Source organism: Abramis brama, assembly GCF_963993115.1.
Source record: "Abramis brama genome assembly, chromosome: 22".
Classification (NCBI taxonomy): Eukaryota; Metazoa; Chordata; class Actinopteri; order Cypriniformes; family Leuciscidae; genus Abramis; species Abramis brama.
Window position 1 is genome coordinate 5,814,400 of NC_139984.1, and position 20,574 is coordinate 5,834,973.

Sequence of the window (20,574 nt, forward strand, 5' to 3'; positions counted from 1 at the left end):
GAATGGGAGGGTCCTTTGAAAAAAAAAAACACAGATTTTTCATACTTAGTGTATAAGTATAAGTATATATACTATTTTGATCCCGTGAGGGAAATTTGGTCTCTGCATTTATCCCAATCCGTGAATTAGTGAAACACACTCAGCACACAGTGAACACACAGTGAGGTGAAGCACACACTAATCTCGGCGCAGTGAGCTGCCTGCAACAACAGCGGCGCTCGGGGAGCAGTGAGGGGTTAGGTGCCTTGCTCAAGGGCACTTCAGTCGCTTTTTACTGTTAACCACTGTTATGGATGTGACGTTTTCACATTATGGATGTTAAGTGTCTAAACTAATGACTTTTGATATAAAACTTAAATAGTAATGGCAAATAATTACAAAACTCTAAATTATCCATGATCCACAGGAATACTCCAGACAGTCTTTTAAAATATACAACTTATATACATAAACACGCAATACAGCCAAATTGCTCCACGTCATTTATTTTTGTGGAAAGCCAGTGCAGGCCTGAGCGGCGGTCATATTTTGTACCGCCATGCGGTACATCTAGTTAAGCTTAGCTTGTGTTGTCGATGAAGACAGAATTCATATATATACATTGACTTTCAACAATGAGATTCCGGTCAGTTAAGAAATAGATGTGCGTCACAGAAAGTTGGTCTTTATGTTGGGTGTGTTGAAGCCTCATTATAACATTTAGTTGATGATTTAATATGCAGTGTAGAACAGCTTGCTATATGTCTGAAGTACATGCTAAAGATATGCTAAATACAGTCCGATTTATGAGCGTATAAGGGGAAAAGTATTTTTGTAAGAGGGTTGCATGATTGTGAGCTACCTTCAGTCAAAGTAGCAGTGCACAAATCGTAGTTAATTTGGGAATAAATGGTTTGCACAAAGAAAAGATAGCAATAGGTTGGATAATTTGCAAGCAGTAGAAGTGGTCAGAAGTGCCAGATAGTTGCATACCTCTACAGTCCACACATGAAAACAAGGTCAAGGCCCTGGCTCTCACAAGGCTGAATTTAGCGGTCAGCACAACGACTGGACACCACTGCATTCGTCTGTTGGCATCTTCATGCTTTATAACCACAGACATACCTGATTTACCAAATGATGGTAAGATGAAAAGGAGAGAGAAACAGTGGACAGAGAGCAAAGATAACCATGACTGAATATCTGTAGTCGGTTACACACAGAGTGTATTTGATGGCCACATTAAAACCCTCTTAAAATTTTTACCATGCCTTCATCAAATACTTTTTAAATGCCTTTTATATAGATTTAACTGGTTTAACGTTTTCCTGGACCCAGACATTTATTCAAATATGAAAATCCATCACCCATGTTGAAAACTGGGATCTAAACAATGACAACGTTTTATAGGCTATACATTAAAAAAAAACAAAAACAATTACGATTGTCACTCAATTGGCGCTCACAACAAAAACTATTTTTCCATATTTGTTCCCTCAGAAGTTACTGTACTTGTTTGTACATGACACACTGAAAAGTGATATTTACCTATTTCCAATCAAGCCATAGGCCAGTATAGACAATGCGTGGTTAGCCTACAATAATGCACTTCACAGTTAGCCTTGGCTATGCAAAAATAAATCTTAAGAGTGTGTGAAGAAGATTCCAAATTAATTTGTATTGTATACTTTATGATAGGCTTAATTACATTGGTAAAACTTTTTTTTAAAGATAAATTTCAACTATATATATAAAGCTGCATGTAGCCTCGTTTAAAAGGCTTGGGTGTGCTTGCCACAATAACTAGCTTTTGGCTCTCTCTCTCTCCCTCTCTCTCTCCCTCTCTCTCTCTCTCCCTCTCTCTCTCTGAACGGTCTTGTGCATCATTCACAGTACAGCGCGCGCTGCTCCTCAACACACCGATCAGATCCTTGTCAAAACACTTGGATAGTACATGCAGTTACAGAAGAGTCCACAGTTTTCGTCTCTCATCATTAAGTTTGAGGGTGAGTTCCTATTTTAATGACCTATTTTTTATTTTTTTTCAAATGTCCATGTAAATTAGGAACATGCATCGAAAAACGTGCCAATTAGGTGGAGACAGTTAAATACAATAGGCTAATAACACGGGCAATCCATATCGTTTCACAATAGTGTTTATTAAATGCAGAAATATCAGTGATTCGCTTTACCCTTTCTCACTGAATTAGGTTACTCCTTAAATTCAGCAATAAAAAGTATAAACCTTACAGAATGGTCTACTCTGCATTATTCATGTTTAATTCAGAAATAATACGACAAATTCGCTGTTACTATAAGTTAAGGCTTAATTAGTAGACACACACTACAATTTTAAACATGTAAACTATAAGAAATTAAAAATGATGAAAAATTCCCTTAGCCTAAATAAAAATATATACACGTGTATATGTATGTATATAAATCTGTATTCATGCTACCTTCAGTCCTGGACATAATTATTGGCACCCCTGAGTTCTAAGTACAGAATTTATAATATCTTCAGAAATAAATGCAACTGAACAAATTTATGTAGAATCATAAAACAGGTCCAAAGTTATTGAAAAACAATAAAAAGGCTGGGAACAATTATTGGCACACTTTTGATTAGTTAGTTCCTTAAAGAATAATATAATAAAAAAATTAAAAAAAAAAACTCACCTGTTGATATGACCTGATTTAACCAATGAATGATGGGTTTACTACATAAAAAGGGGCTGATAATTTCCAGTTTCTTTTTCACAATGATGGATTTCACAAATCCAAAGGCTACAAGGCAATTGGCAAAGATCTTGAAAGCCCTGTTTCAACAGTTCATTATGTTATCAAGAAGTTTCACAGTCACAAAACTGTCAAGATGCTTCCAGGACGTGGCGCCAAGCAGAAACTGGTTGGTGACTCTGGGGAAACACCACCATGCACACGACGTCTGAAGAGCTTCAGGCTGACCTGTGCTGGTTTCAGCCAAGGCCAAGGAGGACAACACTACTGAAAGACAGGAACAAAAAACTATACTAATTTTTGCTAAATCTTTCAAGCCACAGTCTGTCTGGGATAATGTTCTGGACAGATGAAACCAAAGTAGAGCTCTTTGGAAATGCAGTGCATTGGTTTGTTTACAGGTGGCAAAATGAAGCATGTAAGGAAAAAAATAAAACACCCTAACTCTCACGGCTTTGCTGCCTCTGGTACTGAAGGCATTGAATGTATTAAAGGAATGATGAAGCATTTTAAAGTGTGAGGTTTGAGATGAAGGGCTGTTAGATGTGACTCTTTCAGCAAGACCCAAAACACACAAGAATGGCTGAAAAGGAAAAGATGGGGTGTTTTAAACTGGCCTAAATCCCATTGAAAAACTTAGGGAAGAGTGATGCCTTTGCAAAAAGGACTCCTGTAAACTCTAAAGAGCTTGAATGCATAGCAATGGAAGAGTGGCAGAAAATACCAGCAGACGTGTGTGAGAAGCTTCTGTATGGCTACAAGAAACGTTTAGAGGCTGTCATTGTTGCCAGAGGTTCTGCAACCAAATATCAGTAAAAGGTGCCAATAATTGTGTCCAGCGTACGGTTTTTCTGTATTTTTAATGTCACTATATTAACGCCTTCTTTTGTTGTTGTTGTTCAATAACTTTCAACATGTCTTTAAAATATTCTGATTATACAAAACTGGTTAATTTGCTCTGATTTCTGAAGATATTCTAAATTCTGTACTCATTTCAGAGGTGCCAATAATCCTGACCAGAACTGTACTTGCATATTAGATACATAAATGGCACATGCAATTCTTTCTTTTCTGTGCACTGAATAAATTCAGCAATAGCACTAACACAGCAAAAGTTATTTTTATCTTTTCATAACGTAAATGTAAAGTATTTCTGTTTTACCTCTTCTTTTCTTGAGAACATTTAATCAAGGGTATTTGAACCCTTGACTTGACAGTGCCACAATCTAGTTGAGCTACAAGAACTACCATTAGGAGGTTCAGTATTTACACATTTCTGCATTCATCTTCTTATGATCTCCAGTGGTGTTATGATCCTATAGTGTAAATGCATGGTTGTTGAAGCCACATGTGAATTTCACTCCTCCCAAAATGGCACTACTTCAGCATAGCAATTCATGTGATGAGAGCAGTCAATGGGAGTGTCTTTCTTCAGCAAAGCAGACCTCTATTGCCTTTATACTCCAATTGTTGAAGTAACCACCTCCTGTTTTTAATTTTCATTAGCCATATCAAGTGCACCAACACTTTTCATCCCCACATTATCACTTCCAGAAGTGATCAAGTTAAATTTCCATATAAATACCAGGAGTATATTATTGTAAATGGAATGTGCAAACTAAATCAGCAATCTAATCAATCACATGTACTGACAGTGTAAAGTCCTGCTTCGTCAGAATAGACGCCAACACAGTATTGAAGTCTACTCTGTTCAATGGCCTGGACTGTCACCTTGGTGTTTGATCATGAAGTTGACGAAACATTGTTTTAGCCTCACTCCTGGGGCCAGTTACTTAAACTGCCGAGACTAGTCTTACAAGTCAGTCTTCCTTTTTTCCCTTTACGACTATTCATAACTTTTTAAGTCAGTTACATAAAAACGTAGATTGGTCTAATTCGATACCGAATGTTAAGACTGATTACTCCTGACTAACTACTAGGTGGACATTCTTAAGGGTGTGTTCACATTCATAGTTTGGATCACTTGGTTCGGACCAAAAAAAAAAAAAAAACATTAGTCCTGGTCCGCTTACGTTCATATTGGCATTTTAACACTGAACCTAAAAATAGTGAACCTAAAGGCATAAGGATATGTTCACAACCTGATTGGTTGGCTTATATTAAGTATATTTCGTGACAAAACTTACCGAACATCCAAAACAATGCTGTATTCTGGGCTAAAAGCGCTCGTTGTATGTGTGTAGCTTCATATGATGGTATTTTGACCTGCTGAGAACTCGTGAAGAGCTTATATAATGTGTAAAGGAGTCAAAACAGTGTCAGGAATCCCTCCGTCACACAAATGAAGATCTGCAGTGAGGAGACCCGGTTCTGATCCTGTACTGAACTGTGATGGGAAACATCACGACTATAGTGAGAGAAAAAACAGGAATGCTGGAGCATTTTAGGGTCACATCTTGTGACATCATGTCCTGTTTTTGGTGCGTGTGGTGTTCATATTTCAGTCGAACCGCACCAGAGTTTGTTTGGAAGTGGACTGAGACTCATATTTTCAGCGTCTCGGTCCTCTTGTTTGGAGACACCAGGGTTCAGATGGCAGCGTTCACACTTATTCAACTGAACCGCACTAAAAGAGCAATCACACCAGGGTTTGTTTTAATTGAACCAAACATGCCAAGTGTGAACACACCCTTAGACACAGTCTTAAGATAATTGTTATGTTTATGCAACTGGCCCCTGAACTCTTGTCTCTTTATCTTCAGGTAGAGCAAAATGACAGGCCCTCCATCTCTGTTGTTCAGTCTGACTGCATGGGCTGTGGCTGTCTCTTTGGTCTCCACTGGTGCTTCTACCACAAACTATGAAGACGACTGCCACTTGACACAGATTAAAGTCCCAGTGATCCTGGACGAAAGCACAGTGAGGCTTCAAAGCCCAGAATTCACTGCTGACGACGCAAGTGAGCCAGGAGTGATGTGCGGGATCGAGTGCCAACGAAAGCTGCCAGAAGCGAGGCCTGCTGAGCTGGAACGACTCCTGTCTTATGAAACCATCTACGAGAATGGAACGCGCATGTTCACCAAAATAAAACTGCAAGGGGTCACCGATTTAAGAAACACGACCTCTTCCGTGGTCTGCAAGACAGGACACCTTAAACGCAGAAAACGGCAGGTATACGGCATGGATGGGCGCTTTGTGATCACAGATAAGCACTTCACCACCAATTACCCCTTTTCTGCCTCAGTGAAGCTCTCTACGGGTTGCTCGGGCATCTTGGTTTCTCCAAGACATGTACTGACTTCTGCCCACTGTGTCCATGATGGCCAAGTCTATTTGAAAGGGACCAAGAGGCTCCGAGTGGGTATCATGAAGCTTCGCTCCAAACGCAGGGGAGGACGCAAACAAGGAGGCAGGAGGAGAGAAGGTGAAGGAGATGTAGCCACTGAAGGGCAACTACTTGAAAAAGTTAGAGACAACAGAAGGAAAAGGAAGAACCGGTTTAGGCGAGACACAGATTCAGACCAGTCCAGACAACCAGTTTTCCGGTGGACACGAGTCAAACTGACTCAAGTGCCAACAGGTTGGACAAGGAGAGCAGGCAAGGAGCTCTCAGCTGACTACGATTACGCCCTTCTGGAGCTCAAACGACCCCATAAGATGAAGTTCATGGAGTTAGGAGTTGTTCCGGTGGTCAAGGACATCCCAGCTGGAAGAATCCACTTCTCTAGTTTTGATAATGACCAATTAGGGAAAGTGGTCTACCGCTTCTGTTCGGTCTCGGAGGAATCGAACGACCTGATGTACCAGTACTGTGATGCGCAGAAGGGATCGAGTGGAGCCGGGGTGTACGTAAGGCTACGGGATCAGGTGGGAAAAGGGAAGTGGAAGAGGAAGGTGATTGGCGTGTTCTCTGGACACCACTGGGTGGATGTCGACGGGATACAGAAGGACTATAATGTGGCAGTCAGAATAACACCCAGCAAGTATGCCCAGATATGCCACTGGATCCACGGAGATGCTAGTCGGTGTAAACTGGCCTGAAAAAGGTCAATTCAAGTTGAAGTAACTACATTAAATACTTTCAACTTGTCAGGAAGTCCTCATGACTGCTGGGACGGTCTACTTGCACACTTTATAACCGGTCATATTTGTGACCTAATGGAAAGTTCATGGTGAGTAGTTGCAGACATAAATCTTAACAGGAAATGCCTTTTTTTTTTTTTTCACAAGATGAAATTGGATGATACATATTTCTGTTTTCATTGCCAAAATTTGAGACTGTAGGCTTTGTAACATCATGCTCAGGCCATGTTTATGTTTAAAAGCCAACATCAGTTAACTACTGAAAAGCAAAACAACTTGACATTCAGTATGATTTTTGTTTAAGTTCTTGAAGAGTTCACCAAATATGAAAAATGGCACCGGTTACATGGAGAAGAGCCTGTTTTCCATGGAAGAAAAGGGGATGGTGATTCACACTACCTCTGAGAAATTAAATTGTGAACAGCTTCAGTTTTTTGAATAAAATGATGTAAATCATATGGTCTATTATGCTTTTAAAAGCCTGGCAGTATAAATCACCTTCCAGTTTTTCTGCATGGAAAGTTGGAACTCACATTTGTAGCTTGAAATGAGTTGGTGGTAATTCATAACTGGTGTGATTTGTTTGGTTTTATTGTTTTTGTATTTATTTAATATTAAATGCCGTTGTCTAATAAAGTCCATTCAGTTAAAATATTAAATTACAAAACCACTAATTCATAATTGAGCATCAGCTTCTGCGGTTTTGATTCACACAATACATGGTTTTAATATCTTTAACCACAAAATGTCAAACAATTTCCCTTTTTACACCATTCTAGTTTATTTTTGTTTTGAAATGGCAGAAAAAGGAACATTTGTTACATTACACACGACAAATAGCCATGTTAACAGCGAAAAATAAGTAACGCAAACAAAGTGCACATTCTACACTAACAGCTCATCTGTTGGATCCAAATATAAATACAAAGCTGAGCGGAGTGACACCAGAACCAGCCAACTGATGATCTGATGCAGCTGGGCTTTAATCCTCCAGAGAGCCTGATTGGACAGCATCCTGGTAGGACGGCCCGCCCTCTTTCTGGTCCGGGTAGAGCTTGATAAGGTCGTCGATTCGGAGGATAGTGATGGCTGCCTCTGTGGCGAACTTCAGACTCTTGGTTTTGACCATTGTGGGTTCATACACTCCCGCCTGCTTGTTGTCTCTAGGCTTTCCGTTTACCAGGTCCAACCCGATCCTAAGAGCAGACACACACACAAATACAAATAAACAGGGTTAAACAGAGTAATCCATCTATTTTTAAACTGCACTGGCTCTCGGTTTAATCCATAATAGGCCACATCACTTCCAGATTATTGTCTGAATAAATCCCATCAATCTACAATACCATTTGAAAGCCATTTCAGGCGAGTAAACCAAAACCTTACTTCTAAACACTACCATTTTTATTCCTGATTGTATGTTTGTCTGAGAGCGCAGTCGTATTTCTAAGACCTGAACAGGTTCCCTGTGAGATGAGGAGAGAGCGACACTAACCATTTGAGGTTCTTGCGTTCGGGGTTGACCTGAGCCTCATTGTGGAAGGCTCTGAGTTTGGCCACCAGGTCGGTGGAGTCTTGCGCAGCGTTGACTGCCAGAGTTTTAGGAATGATGAGCAGAGAGCGAGCAAATTCAGCAATAGCCAGCTGCTCACGGGAACCCTACACACACACACACACACAATAATTATATGCATACGCAAAACTTCACAAGCAAATGATTAAAAAGCACATTTACCGTATATTAACAATAGAGCACAACAGTAACCATGGTTTCCCCCCAGAATATTGAAAAATAAAGACTTCGCTACAAACCATTGTAACTGACTATTATTTTATACACTATATTCTTTTGTGATTAACAGTTCATTCAATAAAAAAGTAACACTTTACAATAAGGTTCATTAGTCAACTACCTTAGTTAACATGAACTAAGAATGAACAATAGTTCTTCAGCAATTATTAATCTTAATATTATTTTCAACATTTACTAATACGTTATTAAAATCAAATGTTGTATTTGTTAACATTAGTTAATGCACTGTGAACTAACATGAACAAACAATGGACAGCTGTATTTTTATTAACTTCCATAAACAGAGATGAATAAATATGGTAACAAATGTATTGCTCATTGTTAGTTAATACATTAACTATTGAACATTATTGTAAAGTGTTACCAAAAAAAATTAAATAAGAGCTGAAACCTCACTGATGTATAGATGAATGTGACCTCAGTGCTAACAGTAGGTCCGTCTAGAAAGATTTACAGATAAATCACTCAACGGAGAGAACGAATGAATTGGGAATAGTCTGTAACGGATCACACACAGGCCTAGTGAGGGTTAATATAAAATGATAAACTGCGTGTGTTAGTTCAGAGCAGGACGGATGCAGCTGTCAGCAGAGCTGTTTATCTGTCCCTTTCCACACACACACACACACACTCATGTAACCGCACAAGACATCGAACAGGCACGGCAGCAATTATAATGGGAGTGTGTTCATACATGCAATCATGCACAACACAGTAAAACTGGTCTCAAATTCATTCTGACAATAAAAGCTTGCCTGTTGCATTTAGACATTTATATATCAGCTACAATACAATCTTGACTTGATGAACTTGATCCCGGCAGCAGTGAAGGACTGTGCTCTCACCATGCTGGTGGCGTAGTTCTCCAGATAGATGGAGAGCGCCGCCTCGACAGCGCCACCTCCTGGCACCACAGATTTGGACTCCAGCACCCTCTTCACCACACACAGGGCGTCATGCAGCGAGCGCTCCATCTCATCACACATGAAATCATTCGCCCCGCGCAAGATGAGAGAGGCACACGTGCGTGCCTTTGTGCTGAAATACAGAGAGGGAAATTAGTTCTCAAACTTTTTCAGGCCTGAAAATTGCCATTTTAAAATTCCATGACTTATTTTATAGTTATCTTTTTTGCAGGGGATTTATTTGTATAAACATTTATTATTTTGCTTACTTCTAATCCCTATATTTATATCATTAAATGTGATGAGGAAGGAAAACTGAATAAGTCATTACTGGTCTGTGTTCAAATAAAAATGTTTTATCACATTGATTTTAATTTTCTCTCTCTTCACATTTAACTAGCATAGTTAGTGCTGTAATGGTTAAGTGTGAAGAGACATCCAGTTTTTGTATAGCGCATCTCCCACACGCCCATCATTCAGTTCTGCTTTAAATTCATTTGGGCTTGGTGCATATAAAACAAATTCTAGTGACATTCATTAATTGTAAACATTTTATTTACTGTTATTTTACATGATTTCTGAATGTAATAATAAAATGTGACTTTTTACACCAACGCAACTTTTTTTTTCAGTGCAAATTTAATTTGAGATTTATCTTGCGTGTTTGGAAAATCTGTTCAATGGCATCTCTTTAACTTGAGACGTACAGATTATTCTGATAAAAAGATTTAGCGCTCATTTGCAGGATAATGCTAGTGACCAAAAGGAACCAGAAGTGATTTAATGAGCCAGACTTTCACTACTGGATTCATCTCTGGAGGACGTACTAATGTCAGAGATACGTTCTGTCCTTCCGGTTCTGATGACGGAAAAGGAACATGATCTCACTTTTTGACAAGGATGAGCTCGTCGTCACACACTCTCTCCTGCACCACCTCCTCGGCCTGACCCAGCATGGACACCTCGAACGTCTCCTCTCCCTCCAGGTTGGACAGAGATGAGCAGACAGTGGCTGTAGGGGAAAGTCAAAACACCGACATTGAGAATAAAACGCATTCAAGACAAGAAGGGCTAAACCTAAGGTTAAGAGTAGATAAAAGCTTAAGTGTAGTCAGCTGACCGCCGGTAGCTTTGGCGATGCGTTTGAGGTCCTTCTTGAGCACTCTCCTCACAGCCATGGCTCCCACATCTACAAAGTACTTGAGACACATGTCATCAATGCCTCCGGTGGCCAGAATCACGTTTGCCCCAGACGCCAGGATCTTCTGAATGCGCTCCTTTGTGATGTCTGATTCCCTGAGGAACACATGCAGAAGAGGCACATTTATAGTGATACGACAGCAGTGTTTCCCCATTAATAACCTACCGCAATTATCCAACCGCAATTATCTAATTTGTCCTACCACAATTTCATAATAAATTGAAAAAAATGTGAATTTCAAATCACTTAAAGTTCTCTAACGCTGTATTTTGCGCCAATTGCTTTGGGAAAGTAACTGTCAAATGAAGTAAAAATCAAAAGCGTGATATGGCTTTGTGCCCTCGTCAAAATGCTGTGATTTGATTTTGTTGAGCTGCAGGTTTCAAAGCGAAGCGCACTCTTTGCTCACGCAGTCAGCTTATGTTTTCCAGGTGGCAGTGAATGAATGCAGCGAAATCTGCATGTTCTGTGAGTTTAACATGCATTTGGGAACGAAATGTGTCCCAGTTACGCTTCATTTTCCAACATTATTGTGGACAGATTGCAGGATTTCACTAGATTTGAAATGAGATGCATTTGTAAACCTGTCTTCACAGAAACAGTGTTCTGCCAAAATAAAAGGAGGATCGAGGTCCAACCCCTAGTCTTAGACAGTCTTACTTCAATCAGAAATAATTGAGAGCTGGCACTTTCCAAAAACAGATGAGAAATCAGGGCCTGAAGAGTTTTCACTAGTGCTGATACAGTATATACCGTATATTAATATTTTATTACAGAAACTGATTATTTAAAGTAACTAAACCAGTACCTAAGGATGCATTAATTTGATTAAAAAGTGATAATTTTAATATTGGGAAATATCATTACAATTTAAAAATAACAGATTTCTGTTATTTCTATGATGGTAAAGCTGCATTTTCAGCATCATTACTCCAGTCTTCAGTGTCACATGATCCTTCAGAAATCATTCTAATGAGGATTTGATGCAAGAAACATTCCTGATTATTATCAATGTTTATTAATTATTATCAAAACAGTTGTGCTGCTTCATATTGTTGTGGAAACTAATGTCTTTACTGTTACTTTTGTTCAATTTAAATGCATTCTTCCTGAATAAAAGTATGAATTTCTTTTTTTTTTTTTTTAAGATAGTCTTATAGACCCCAAACGTTTAGTGGTATACATACATTTATGTTGCACAGCCCAAAAACCAAACAGAGACACGTCTGTATATGGAAGGGTTATAACCACAAATTTTTTTTTTTGAAGCAACGTGACCTCACCTCTGTCTGATTTGGTCCAGTTTCTCTGGATCATTGATGACCACCTGAACACCCATCTTCATCTTGGTTTTCATCAGACTGAAGTCCAGACAGGCTATCTTGGCATTGGACACACGCTTTACCATTCCTAAACAAACACCAGATGTGTTACTACACCGTCACACTAACATATACTATGCAAACAGCAATTAAACAAGCAGCGCGCGAACAGACCTTGCGATCCGACGGTGCAGTTAAGAGCGTATCCGTTGACGAGGAAACTCTCCTTCTGGCTGCGCCCATGAGCCTTCAGCACATTGACGGAGTTGATGGGATAGCGAGCCACACCTTTACCATCAACAAACTTCACAGCCAGGGCAGCATCCACCACCATATTAGCAAAAAAATCAGCATCACTAACACAACGTCAAGGAACAACATCTGATTTCAAATGATTAGTCAATGCGTATCAATCTCATTTTATGCAGAAGGGAAATGCGGACTCTATGACTGTACAAAGCATTTCATTGTTTACACTTGAAAGCAATTTTTGCTGCAAATCCCCAAAAGTGACTAAACGCAGCAATAGACCTTATTGACAGCAGCGCCATCTGATTTTAAACACCAATGAAAGTAATGTTGTGAGGGATAGACATACATCTCTTCAGGTATTTTCATAGTAATAGATTATATTTATAATGCAATGCTAATCAACATAGCCTTAACCATTGTGCAGAATACTATAAGAATATATTTTCCGTCTGATTTTTTTATCTGAAGCCACATCAGATCACAGGTTATTTAAAGCACTCGATTTGCGTTATAAAATAAGTTGAGCAAAAACATTGTTTTAATCTCAAATTGTCGTGTATTGATGGTGTGCTAAGCTAACATGCTAGCTAGCCCTAAGATGCACCTGGTACCTAGCTGAGCAAACATAATATTTTGATGAATAGTTTTGAATAGTAAAGCTCACTGATGTGTTTCTTTTTTTCAAGAAGGGCTTTAAAACAGTGTGAACAGAAAGTCATCAGTGATTATAATGTAGACAAAAAAGAATAATTAGAGCCATAACCAGGCCAGAGAGGTGTGAATGTGTGCAGGAAAAACTTAAACTGAATAGGGCAGTTTGCACAAAACAAGAGACAATACACTAAATGGATGCTTAGAAAATGACAATAAACATCTCTTCTAAAATAAAAATCATCTAACATGGTCTTAAAAAACATTTAATAAAATTCAGAGTTTCAGACTTATCTTCAGATTTGAAATATAACATCCATGTGGCTTTAGCTGTAGTGCATTTCTAAATGCCAACTTCAAATTTTATTTTCATAAAAGTAAATCTCTAATAACTTTACAAATTTTATTTTATTTTTATTTTATTTTGAAGCTATTTTTAACTATTTTTCAACTACCAAATGTCTGCTTTCAAATGAGACCATACTTATGCTTTTAGTGCAAAAGGTTCATGAACTGTATCTGTTTTAGTTTGGGCATGCCATTTCATGGGATTTTTCCAAAAGCGGGGGTGCTGGCTAACAGTTTAAGACTCCTTTTAACTCATTTAAAACTGTGCTTGCAATAATAATCGACAATTAGGGGTGGGGGGGGGAATCGATTCTTAGATGCATCGCAATGCGGACGTGGACGATTCTGAATCGATTCACAAATGTCAAAAATCGATGTTCTAAAAAAAAAGTTTTTCTAATAACGTAATATTGATGGAACTCTAAAGTGGACGTGCAGTGCACGGACAGTCTGTGGCGTTCACATAACAGAGACGCATGATGGCTGAGCGCCAAATTCGAACGGCACCCTCTTCATTAAAAGCTAACATATGGAAAATTGGCAATTTCATTGTGACCGATTTAGTATTTTCTGTATGAGAGCTGCTTTCTGTATTGTTTAGTTTTCACATCAATATGCTGTAAACCGATCTGATATACGTTATACTGCCCTCCACAGTCACAGTGTCAGTGCAATGCCAGTCACAAAAAGTTACATTTTAACTGTGCTCTCTGCAGATGTTCATTCACTTTTTTTGAATAAGCTGTTTTTGATTGTGGTATACAGCAAACATTTCAAGTCATAACTCTTTATTATTTAATTGTGTATAAGAGCGGCTTTGTATGTTACTAATTATTCAGAATATGCATAAGTCCACAAGCATTATGTGTGTATGAGAGCTGCTGGTACATAATTCTATATTTTTGAACAAAAACTGTTTGTGATTTTGCTACAGCAAAATGTTTTTTTTGTCTGAAGGATTATATTGCTCATTGGAAATAACAGGAGGACGTTGATTAGAAGTCTAGTATTATTAAATGCTAGAGATTCAGAATATGCTGAAGTTTGTATTCATTTACTACAAGTACGCTGCTAGTACAGGCACACATTTATTTTCCTGTTGGTTCTTTGCAATGTTGGGACATATGCTGGCAAATGTAACCTTACAGTTGACTTGCCAAATCACTTCCATTTGTCTTAATAAAATTAATATAGGAAGTATTGGAAGTAAATTCTTTATGGGTCATCATAAATACTTTGCTTTAAAAGTACCAAGTAGTCACAAAAAAAAAAAAAAAAAAAAAAGATGCATCGATAATCGTTACCCTCTGAATCGTAATCGAATCGTGAGGTGCCTAGAGATTCCCAGCCCTATCGACAATATGGGTCTTTTGGCATAATTTTTGTGTTTTTGTCCGTTCAAGCAGCGTCTGAAGCAGCTTTCAGTGCGTTGTGTGTGCCAGTAGCGCACTGAGTTCTCTTTTGTGTCTTATCACACTTGAATGGTTTAAAAGCATATGCAATTTATCAAAAGATAAAACCACACTATGAAACACAATGTTCAGCGAACAGCACAACACAGAGGATACACTCCAATGATCTTAGAAGACATGGATGTCTTGGCTGCATTGATGAGACACTCTCTGCCCAAGTCATCTGTGGCGATGGTCAGATTCTCATTGATGTATCGGACCGCCTCCCTATGAACCACAGCAAATCACACCCATTAATGCACATGTCCTGCTTCATCATGCTTAAAACGGCACAGGAAGTGTTTCTTACTTGCAGGCCAGTCTGTATCCACTGATTATGGAGGTGGGGTGAATCTTCTGCTTGACAAGCTCGTCAGCACTCTTCAACAGTTCAGCAGCAATGATCACCTACACACACACACACACAGATGAGGTTTCCACAACACAATCCTACTCTGAGATTCAATCGTTGTCTAATGTACTGTCAGACGTGTGGAGGCCGCAGAGGAAGACCTGCACTTCCACAGTTCACGACAGGCAGTTTCTGTGTCCTGTTAGCATAGCCACACACTGACACAACACAGATGGATGGCACTATTACAGGAAGAGTTTTTATATAATAGACACTCATCTAAACGCCTCACCACTGATGTTGTGCCGTCTCCGACCTCCTTGTCCTGCAGCTCGGCGAGTTCACACAGGACCTTGGCCGCCGGGTGCTCCACCTCCAGCAGCTTCAGGATGGTGGCCCCGTCATTGGTGATGGTCACGTCCTGAAACACACACTAGCATTAGCAAACAAACCAGAAACACATCAGGGCAATTCCACGCAAAACTGTCACATCCATAACGCCAACTAAATACAATGGCATTGTGTTGGCGTTATGGATGTGACAGTTTTGCGTGGAATTGCCCATCATCTGTGTGGACACTAGATCTGGACTGAAAACAATGGATCTTGGTCTTTCGATCAACGAGATCTTGTAATCTATGCAGTTTTTAGTTGAAAAACTTCACCAAACACTATTTGTAGCACGCCTCCCGTTCAAAAGCTTTGTGCTTTACGTCTGTCCATTTTATAACGCAACCAGAGCCCGTCTACGGAGAGCCTGCCCACTCCCTATTAAGTCCTATTGTACCGAATTTTGGTTGTAGTTTCACCAGAGTTCCACTGGGGGCGATCGCCCATGAGTGCAGACTGAATGGGAGTCTATGGGGCTAGACGGCTAAATGTGTCTCTTTCACCCGATTGCCGTTGAGAAATCTCAGATTTGATTGTAGGTTTTGCAAGTTCAACATGGGTTATAGGTCGAAAGTTGAATGAACGAGTACTTATGTCCTTTCGATTTCTTACAGGTTGAGTTGTTGTTGCCCATAACACGCTAGCATTCTGCTAATGAACACTGATTGGTCAGTGAAGGACTGATTACGACCAGAGATACCGCTTGATGGCATCGTGGCATCCGAAGCGGGACCAGAAACAAACAAAACAAACCCTCTTCTAGCACGTGTATTTACCTGTGTCAGCTGTGTTGTCGATGCCTCTAGAGAAAAGAAAGTACAGAGCGCGAAAGCACCAGAGTGACTGAAGGATTGCCGTAAAGCAGTATCTCTGGTCGTACATGTGTATGACGTCATTGACACTTTAAAAGACTTTTTAAAGCAAGTAAGTGACTAACACCCAGCAATGTGTAATTTCTTTGCATCTCCTTTCGAATACAACATTCAATATTACTAGACAAAAAATTATTTCCTGAGAAAAGTGGATTTTGATGGGTATAGCACCATAGACCTCCATTCATTCTGCACTCGTCCTGTGAGCGCCCCCATATGGAGCCAGAGTGGAACTGCAGCCAGTTCAGAAGCCGGAAGTTTCCTGAGAGTGGAACTTCTCGCCTTATTAGACATTCTCTGACACAACTCAAACAATACATGTGGTTTTGGATCGCTAAGCCGCATCAGTTCAAGCAGAATATCTCATGGGGTGTAACAATACATCGATCAAACGTCTAACGATACATCGATGCCACACGTAAAATACCGATATACGGTACCTTTATTTTGACACTCCACATCCTCACGCAATGTCCATCTATGCACTTCCACCAAAGCGCACATTTTCGTTTACTCACCATACTGTCTGCCAGTACGTCTTTAAAACGTTAGTTTTCGAAACAGATGCCTGACAAGATTGACTGAGCCCTAAACACGTTTTGTCACAAAAGCCTGTTTTGTCCACCGTCAAGGCATCGCGAGTTCATGTTTTACAGCAGAAACCGACAAGCACCCTTGCTGTCTGTGAACACAACCTGATGCGCGCAGTATAGGTCAGTATTCAGGTCAAGTGACAAGGCTGTTAGTCACTTCGAAAAGACGCGCTTGCTGATAGCCTGACTAAAAGTGATCGAGGGTGGATCATTTCAACGAACTTGATGAACCCGTGATATCTTCTTCGGGGCGTAAAAGGAAAATAAAAGCTGACACTTTTTCACGGAAGCTTGTTAAAGCTGCACATTAGTGATGAGGGAAAAGATCCCTGTATTGTCTAATCACGACAACAACAGTTTGTCAGGCGTCTATGTCAGCTGACGAGATTAATGTTACAAAGATTAACCGAGTGTTTTATTATATATCATAGCAATTACTTGTTTGTTTTTTTACTCTGAAACAAGAAATGTGGAGTTATCTGCTTTTGCCAAAACAACGATGTTTTATGAGTTATCTGCTTTTGCAGTGAACTTTAATTTAGTAAGTTACCTGTATCTTTTGAGTTATTATTACTTAATCAAAACAACCCAGCTGCATTTGATTGATATTACTTGGAATGCATAATAAAAAATAAAAATACATGATTATGAAAATGAACAGAGTTTTTGCAAATTAACTCTTCTGTTGTAAATGTCCCAATTGGGAGAGTGTGCAATTTTCAAAGAGTTTAATAAATGTTCATGTTATATATTTTGGTTGCATTTGTGAGTTAATAAAAATGTAACTGGCTGTGTAAACTTGGCACATAATATCTAAATATTTATAAATCGATCGCTATAGCCCTGAATTGAATCGTATCGCAGAATTTTGAGGTATCGGCAAATATCATATCACTGGCTGAGAGAATCGGTATCGTATCGCGATGAACGGTCCGATTTACAGCCCTACTCTTTACTACTAGTTACAGCACCAAATACACAAACAATGTGAAAAGATACAGTACACTTTACCTCCTGTGTCGTGTAATCGCTCAGTGTTTCAACCAGACATCAATAAAACAGCTTATCATCAATGTAACGGAACATTTACATCCGAAAAGCCATTCAATGACCATCAACGTGTTAGTCAGTTATTAGTCTTATTTGCAGATAAAATTTTTAGAGCAATATTTTTTAATAAATTTGATTTACTGGTTATAAAATAAACTTGTATATTTTCTATTAAATATTTTATATTTACAGCTAAATGAAAACTAATTTCTGTAAAAAACTACATTCCTATTGTTCCCAATCAGAAAGTTGATCTAGAATATCCACCTTTTTCCCACGGCCTGTGACACTTTGCGCAAATTATGTGAATAACTTTCGTTAAACTGTAAACAATCAGTGAAAGGTTTGTACATGAACATGGTCTGAACATGAAGGAAATTTAACAGCTCATTCAGTCAACCTTACGGATGAGGATTATTTGTAGCACAACTTTATGATTTTAAATTAATTTATTATATTTGAGTGGAACTTCCCCAAACCGGAAGTGCCTCCTGTAACCTAAACTTAGGCTCGTCATGAGAAAGCTGAATGAGACTGAACATCACTCTGACAGGGGGAAACATGTTTAAACTTACACCAATGTCGTCCACCAACATCTTGTCCAGTCCTACGGGACCGAGGGAGCTCTTGACGATGTTAGCGATGGATGCAGCGGCCATGACTGCAAAAGAACAAAAACAATATCAGCATATGAATATTTCACTTCTCTGCTCAACATGAGGATGCAGACAGTTGTCGTTTTTTAATGCAAAGTTAAAATGCAAAAGGTTAGAGAAGCGTAACCAAGTCATATAAGAGCTTGTTTATGTCGTCTGGGCTTTTATGCAGTTTATGGCCTTAAAAACGGACACTAAACGGGGCGTGGATGCAGCATCACACACAATGGCAGCAAAGTCTTCAGTTGCCAAAGCCATGTAACGTTACATCGATGATAATATATGCATGCATTACATATCCTTCTTCCACGTTACTGTATCGTGTTGTGCAAGCAAGGACTTTTGCCCATCACAGCATCACTCATACTTCATATTCACATGCTTTGATTCATCCATCTGATAAAGTCACACACATGCGTAGCTATATCAGTGATGGATAACCTAACGTTACAGGGTCAAGAAACACAATCACTGTACCGACACCGTGCAGACCAAAGGAACTAACATAATACCGACTACGGAAGACAGTGAATATGTCTTTTATTGTAGGTTCAGTGTTTAACACACTGGTTCCTCTGAGCCGCACGTGCTGCTCGAGACACCGGCCGCATCAGCTCTTCCGGTTAAACATCGCCACACCGGGCCGTTTATCGCGCCGCTTTGTTTTACTGTGGTCAAACATGCTCCCGACTCACCGTTTTGAGCCCTGACGGACTCGCCGGACGTCCTCTGGCCGAGCACGGTTAACGGACCCTCTGTCATAGACATGTTGGACTGGAGAGAAGAATGGAGACGCGCGCGCTGGGTTATGGGTAGGTGCGCGCGGGAGGGGCGCGGGTCGAAAGTTCCAGATCAATCCTGATAAACAGCTTTCTTTTAGTTCACACTCACATACATGAGCTGCTTAACCTCTCCAAAGACTCGCCTCTACACAGTGATGTCTATAAAGAGCAATAAAACCACACAGATTAATCCAATTTGAGAAAAACTACAATTCCCTGTTTGAATGTGGTCATTCATTCGATGGTTTTCGTCAAGGCATTCACTAAGATTGAGGGACATCTAGTGGACTGGGGGAGCAGCGGCAGTTCTTTTACCGTGTGTTAGTGATGGGAGAAATGACTCTTTTCAAAGATTCGAATCAATTGAACCAATTGCTTCACAAAACGATTCACAGGTTCGAAACGCCACACGCTGGTGACTCCTGCTGGTCAGAACAGTGGAAATGCAACAACTCAAGCCAAACATGCATAAAAACACCATATACAAACCCACTACAAATGTTTATTGAAAGTAAAATCGACCAAATGCAATTACCTAATCATCTAATAAGATTAAACATCAAGTGTATGCATAATAGGCCTATGTGTTCTTTTATCCATTTTCAGGGCTTGTTTTGTTTGTTTCATGGAAGGCTCAGCATAATAGATACAGCAAACAGGCCAATAGGCTTGGTTGGTGTCAAGTCTAAAATCCTAGAAAGCCAAGAAAAAAAATCCTTTCCCCCTGACTGGAAAAGCATGGAGTTAACCCAGTATGGCCTATAGAATCACTTCTGCCGCTCGACAGAACAAGATATGTAGAGAAACTGAGCCGCACTGGGTCAGATTTGTACCTAAAGAATCTGTGACTGGACAAAACGTCCCAACGGAATGGACAGAGGTGTCGTTTCCCGGCATTTTTTGTTGCGTCCCGGCACCCTCATTGCGTCACTGAGTCTGACCCTCAGAGGAAGTTAATAGCAAAGATCGGTTGTTCCCAGCCATTTCACTTCAGAGTACACCAGAAGCCAGCCTCGAGAGGCTCTATCTGGCAGCATGGAAGCTTCTCAAATAGGTCCTGCAGAGTGTAGAAAAAAGCTACAGAATCCAATTTGGGTCTCGACCACTGCAATTCAATGGGGTTCTACTCACAGTAGTAGACCTCAAGCAGCCTCTGGTAATGGGGCACTCTTGG

General features: G+C 39.7%; 2 protein-coding genes across 2 annotated transcripts; one reads left to right on the forward strand and one right to left on the reverse strand.

Annotated features, from left to right (window-relative positions):
- Nucleotides 1–1,847: 1,847 nt before the first annotated feature.
- Nucleotides 1,848–7,441, forward strand: LOC311073332 (inactive serine protease 35). Its single transcript, XM_084098980.1, has 2 exons — nt 1,848–1,985; nt 5,442–7,441. The coding sequence occupies exon 2, from the start codon at nt 5,452–5,454 to the stop codon at nt 6,718–6,720; it is 1,269 nt and encodes a 422-aa protein (XP_083955106.1). The 5' UTR covers nt 1,848–1,985; nt 5,442–5,451; the 3' UTR covers nt 6,721–7,441.
- Nucleotides 7,442–7,518: 77 nt separating this feature from the next.
- tcp1 (t-complex 1) lies at nt 7,519–19,664 on the reverse strand. The gene is made up of 12 exons (XM_084098979.1): nt 19,314–19,664; nt 18,538–18,623; nt 15,350–15,478; nt 15,016–15,113; nt 14,823–14,933; nt 12,178–12,359; nt 11,965–12,091; nt 10,601–10,776; nt 10,369–10,492; nt 9,421–9,613; nt 8,258–8,421; nt 7,519–7,958 (listed from the first exon to the last, which is right to left on the reverse strand). The coding sequence occupies exons 1-12, from the start codon at nt 19,384–19,386 to the stop codon at nt 7,745–7,747; spliced, it is 1,677 nt and encodes a 558-aa protein (XP_083955105.1). The 5' UTR covers nt 19,387–19,664; the 3' UTR covers nt 7,519–7,744.
- Nucleotides 19,665–20,574: the final 910 nt, after the last annotated feature.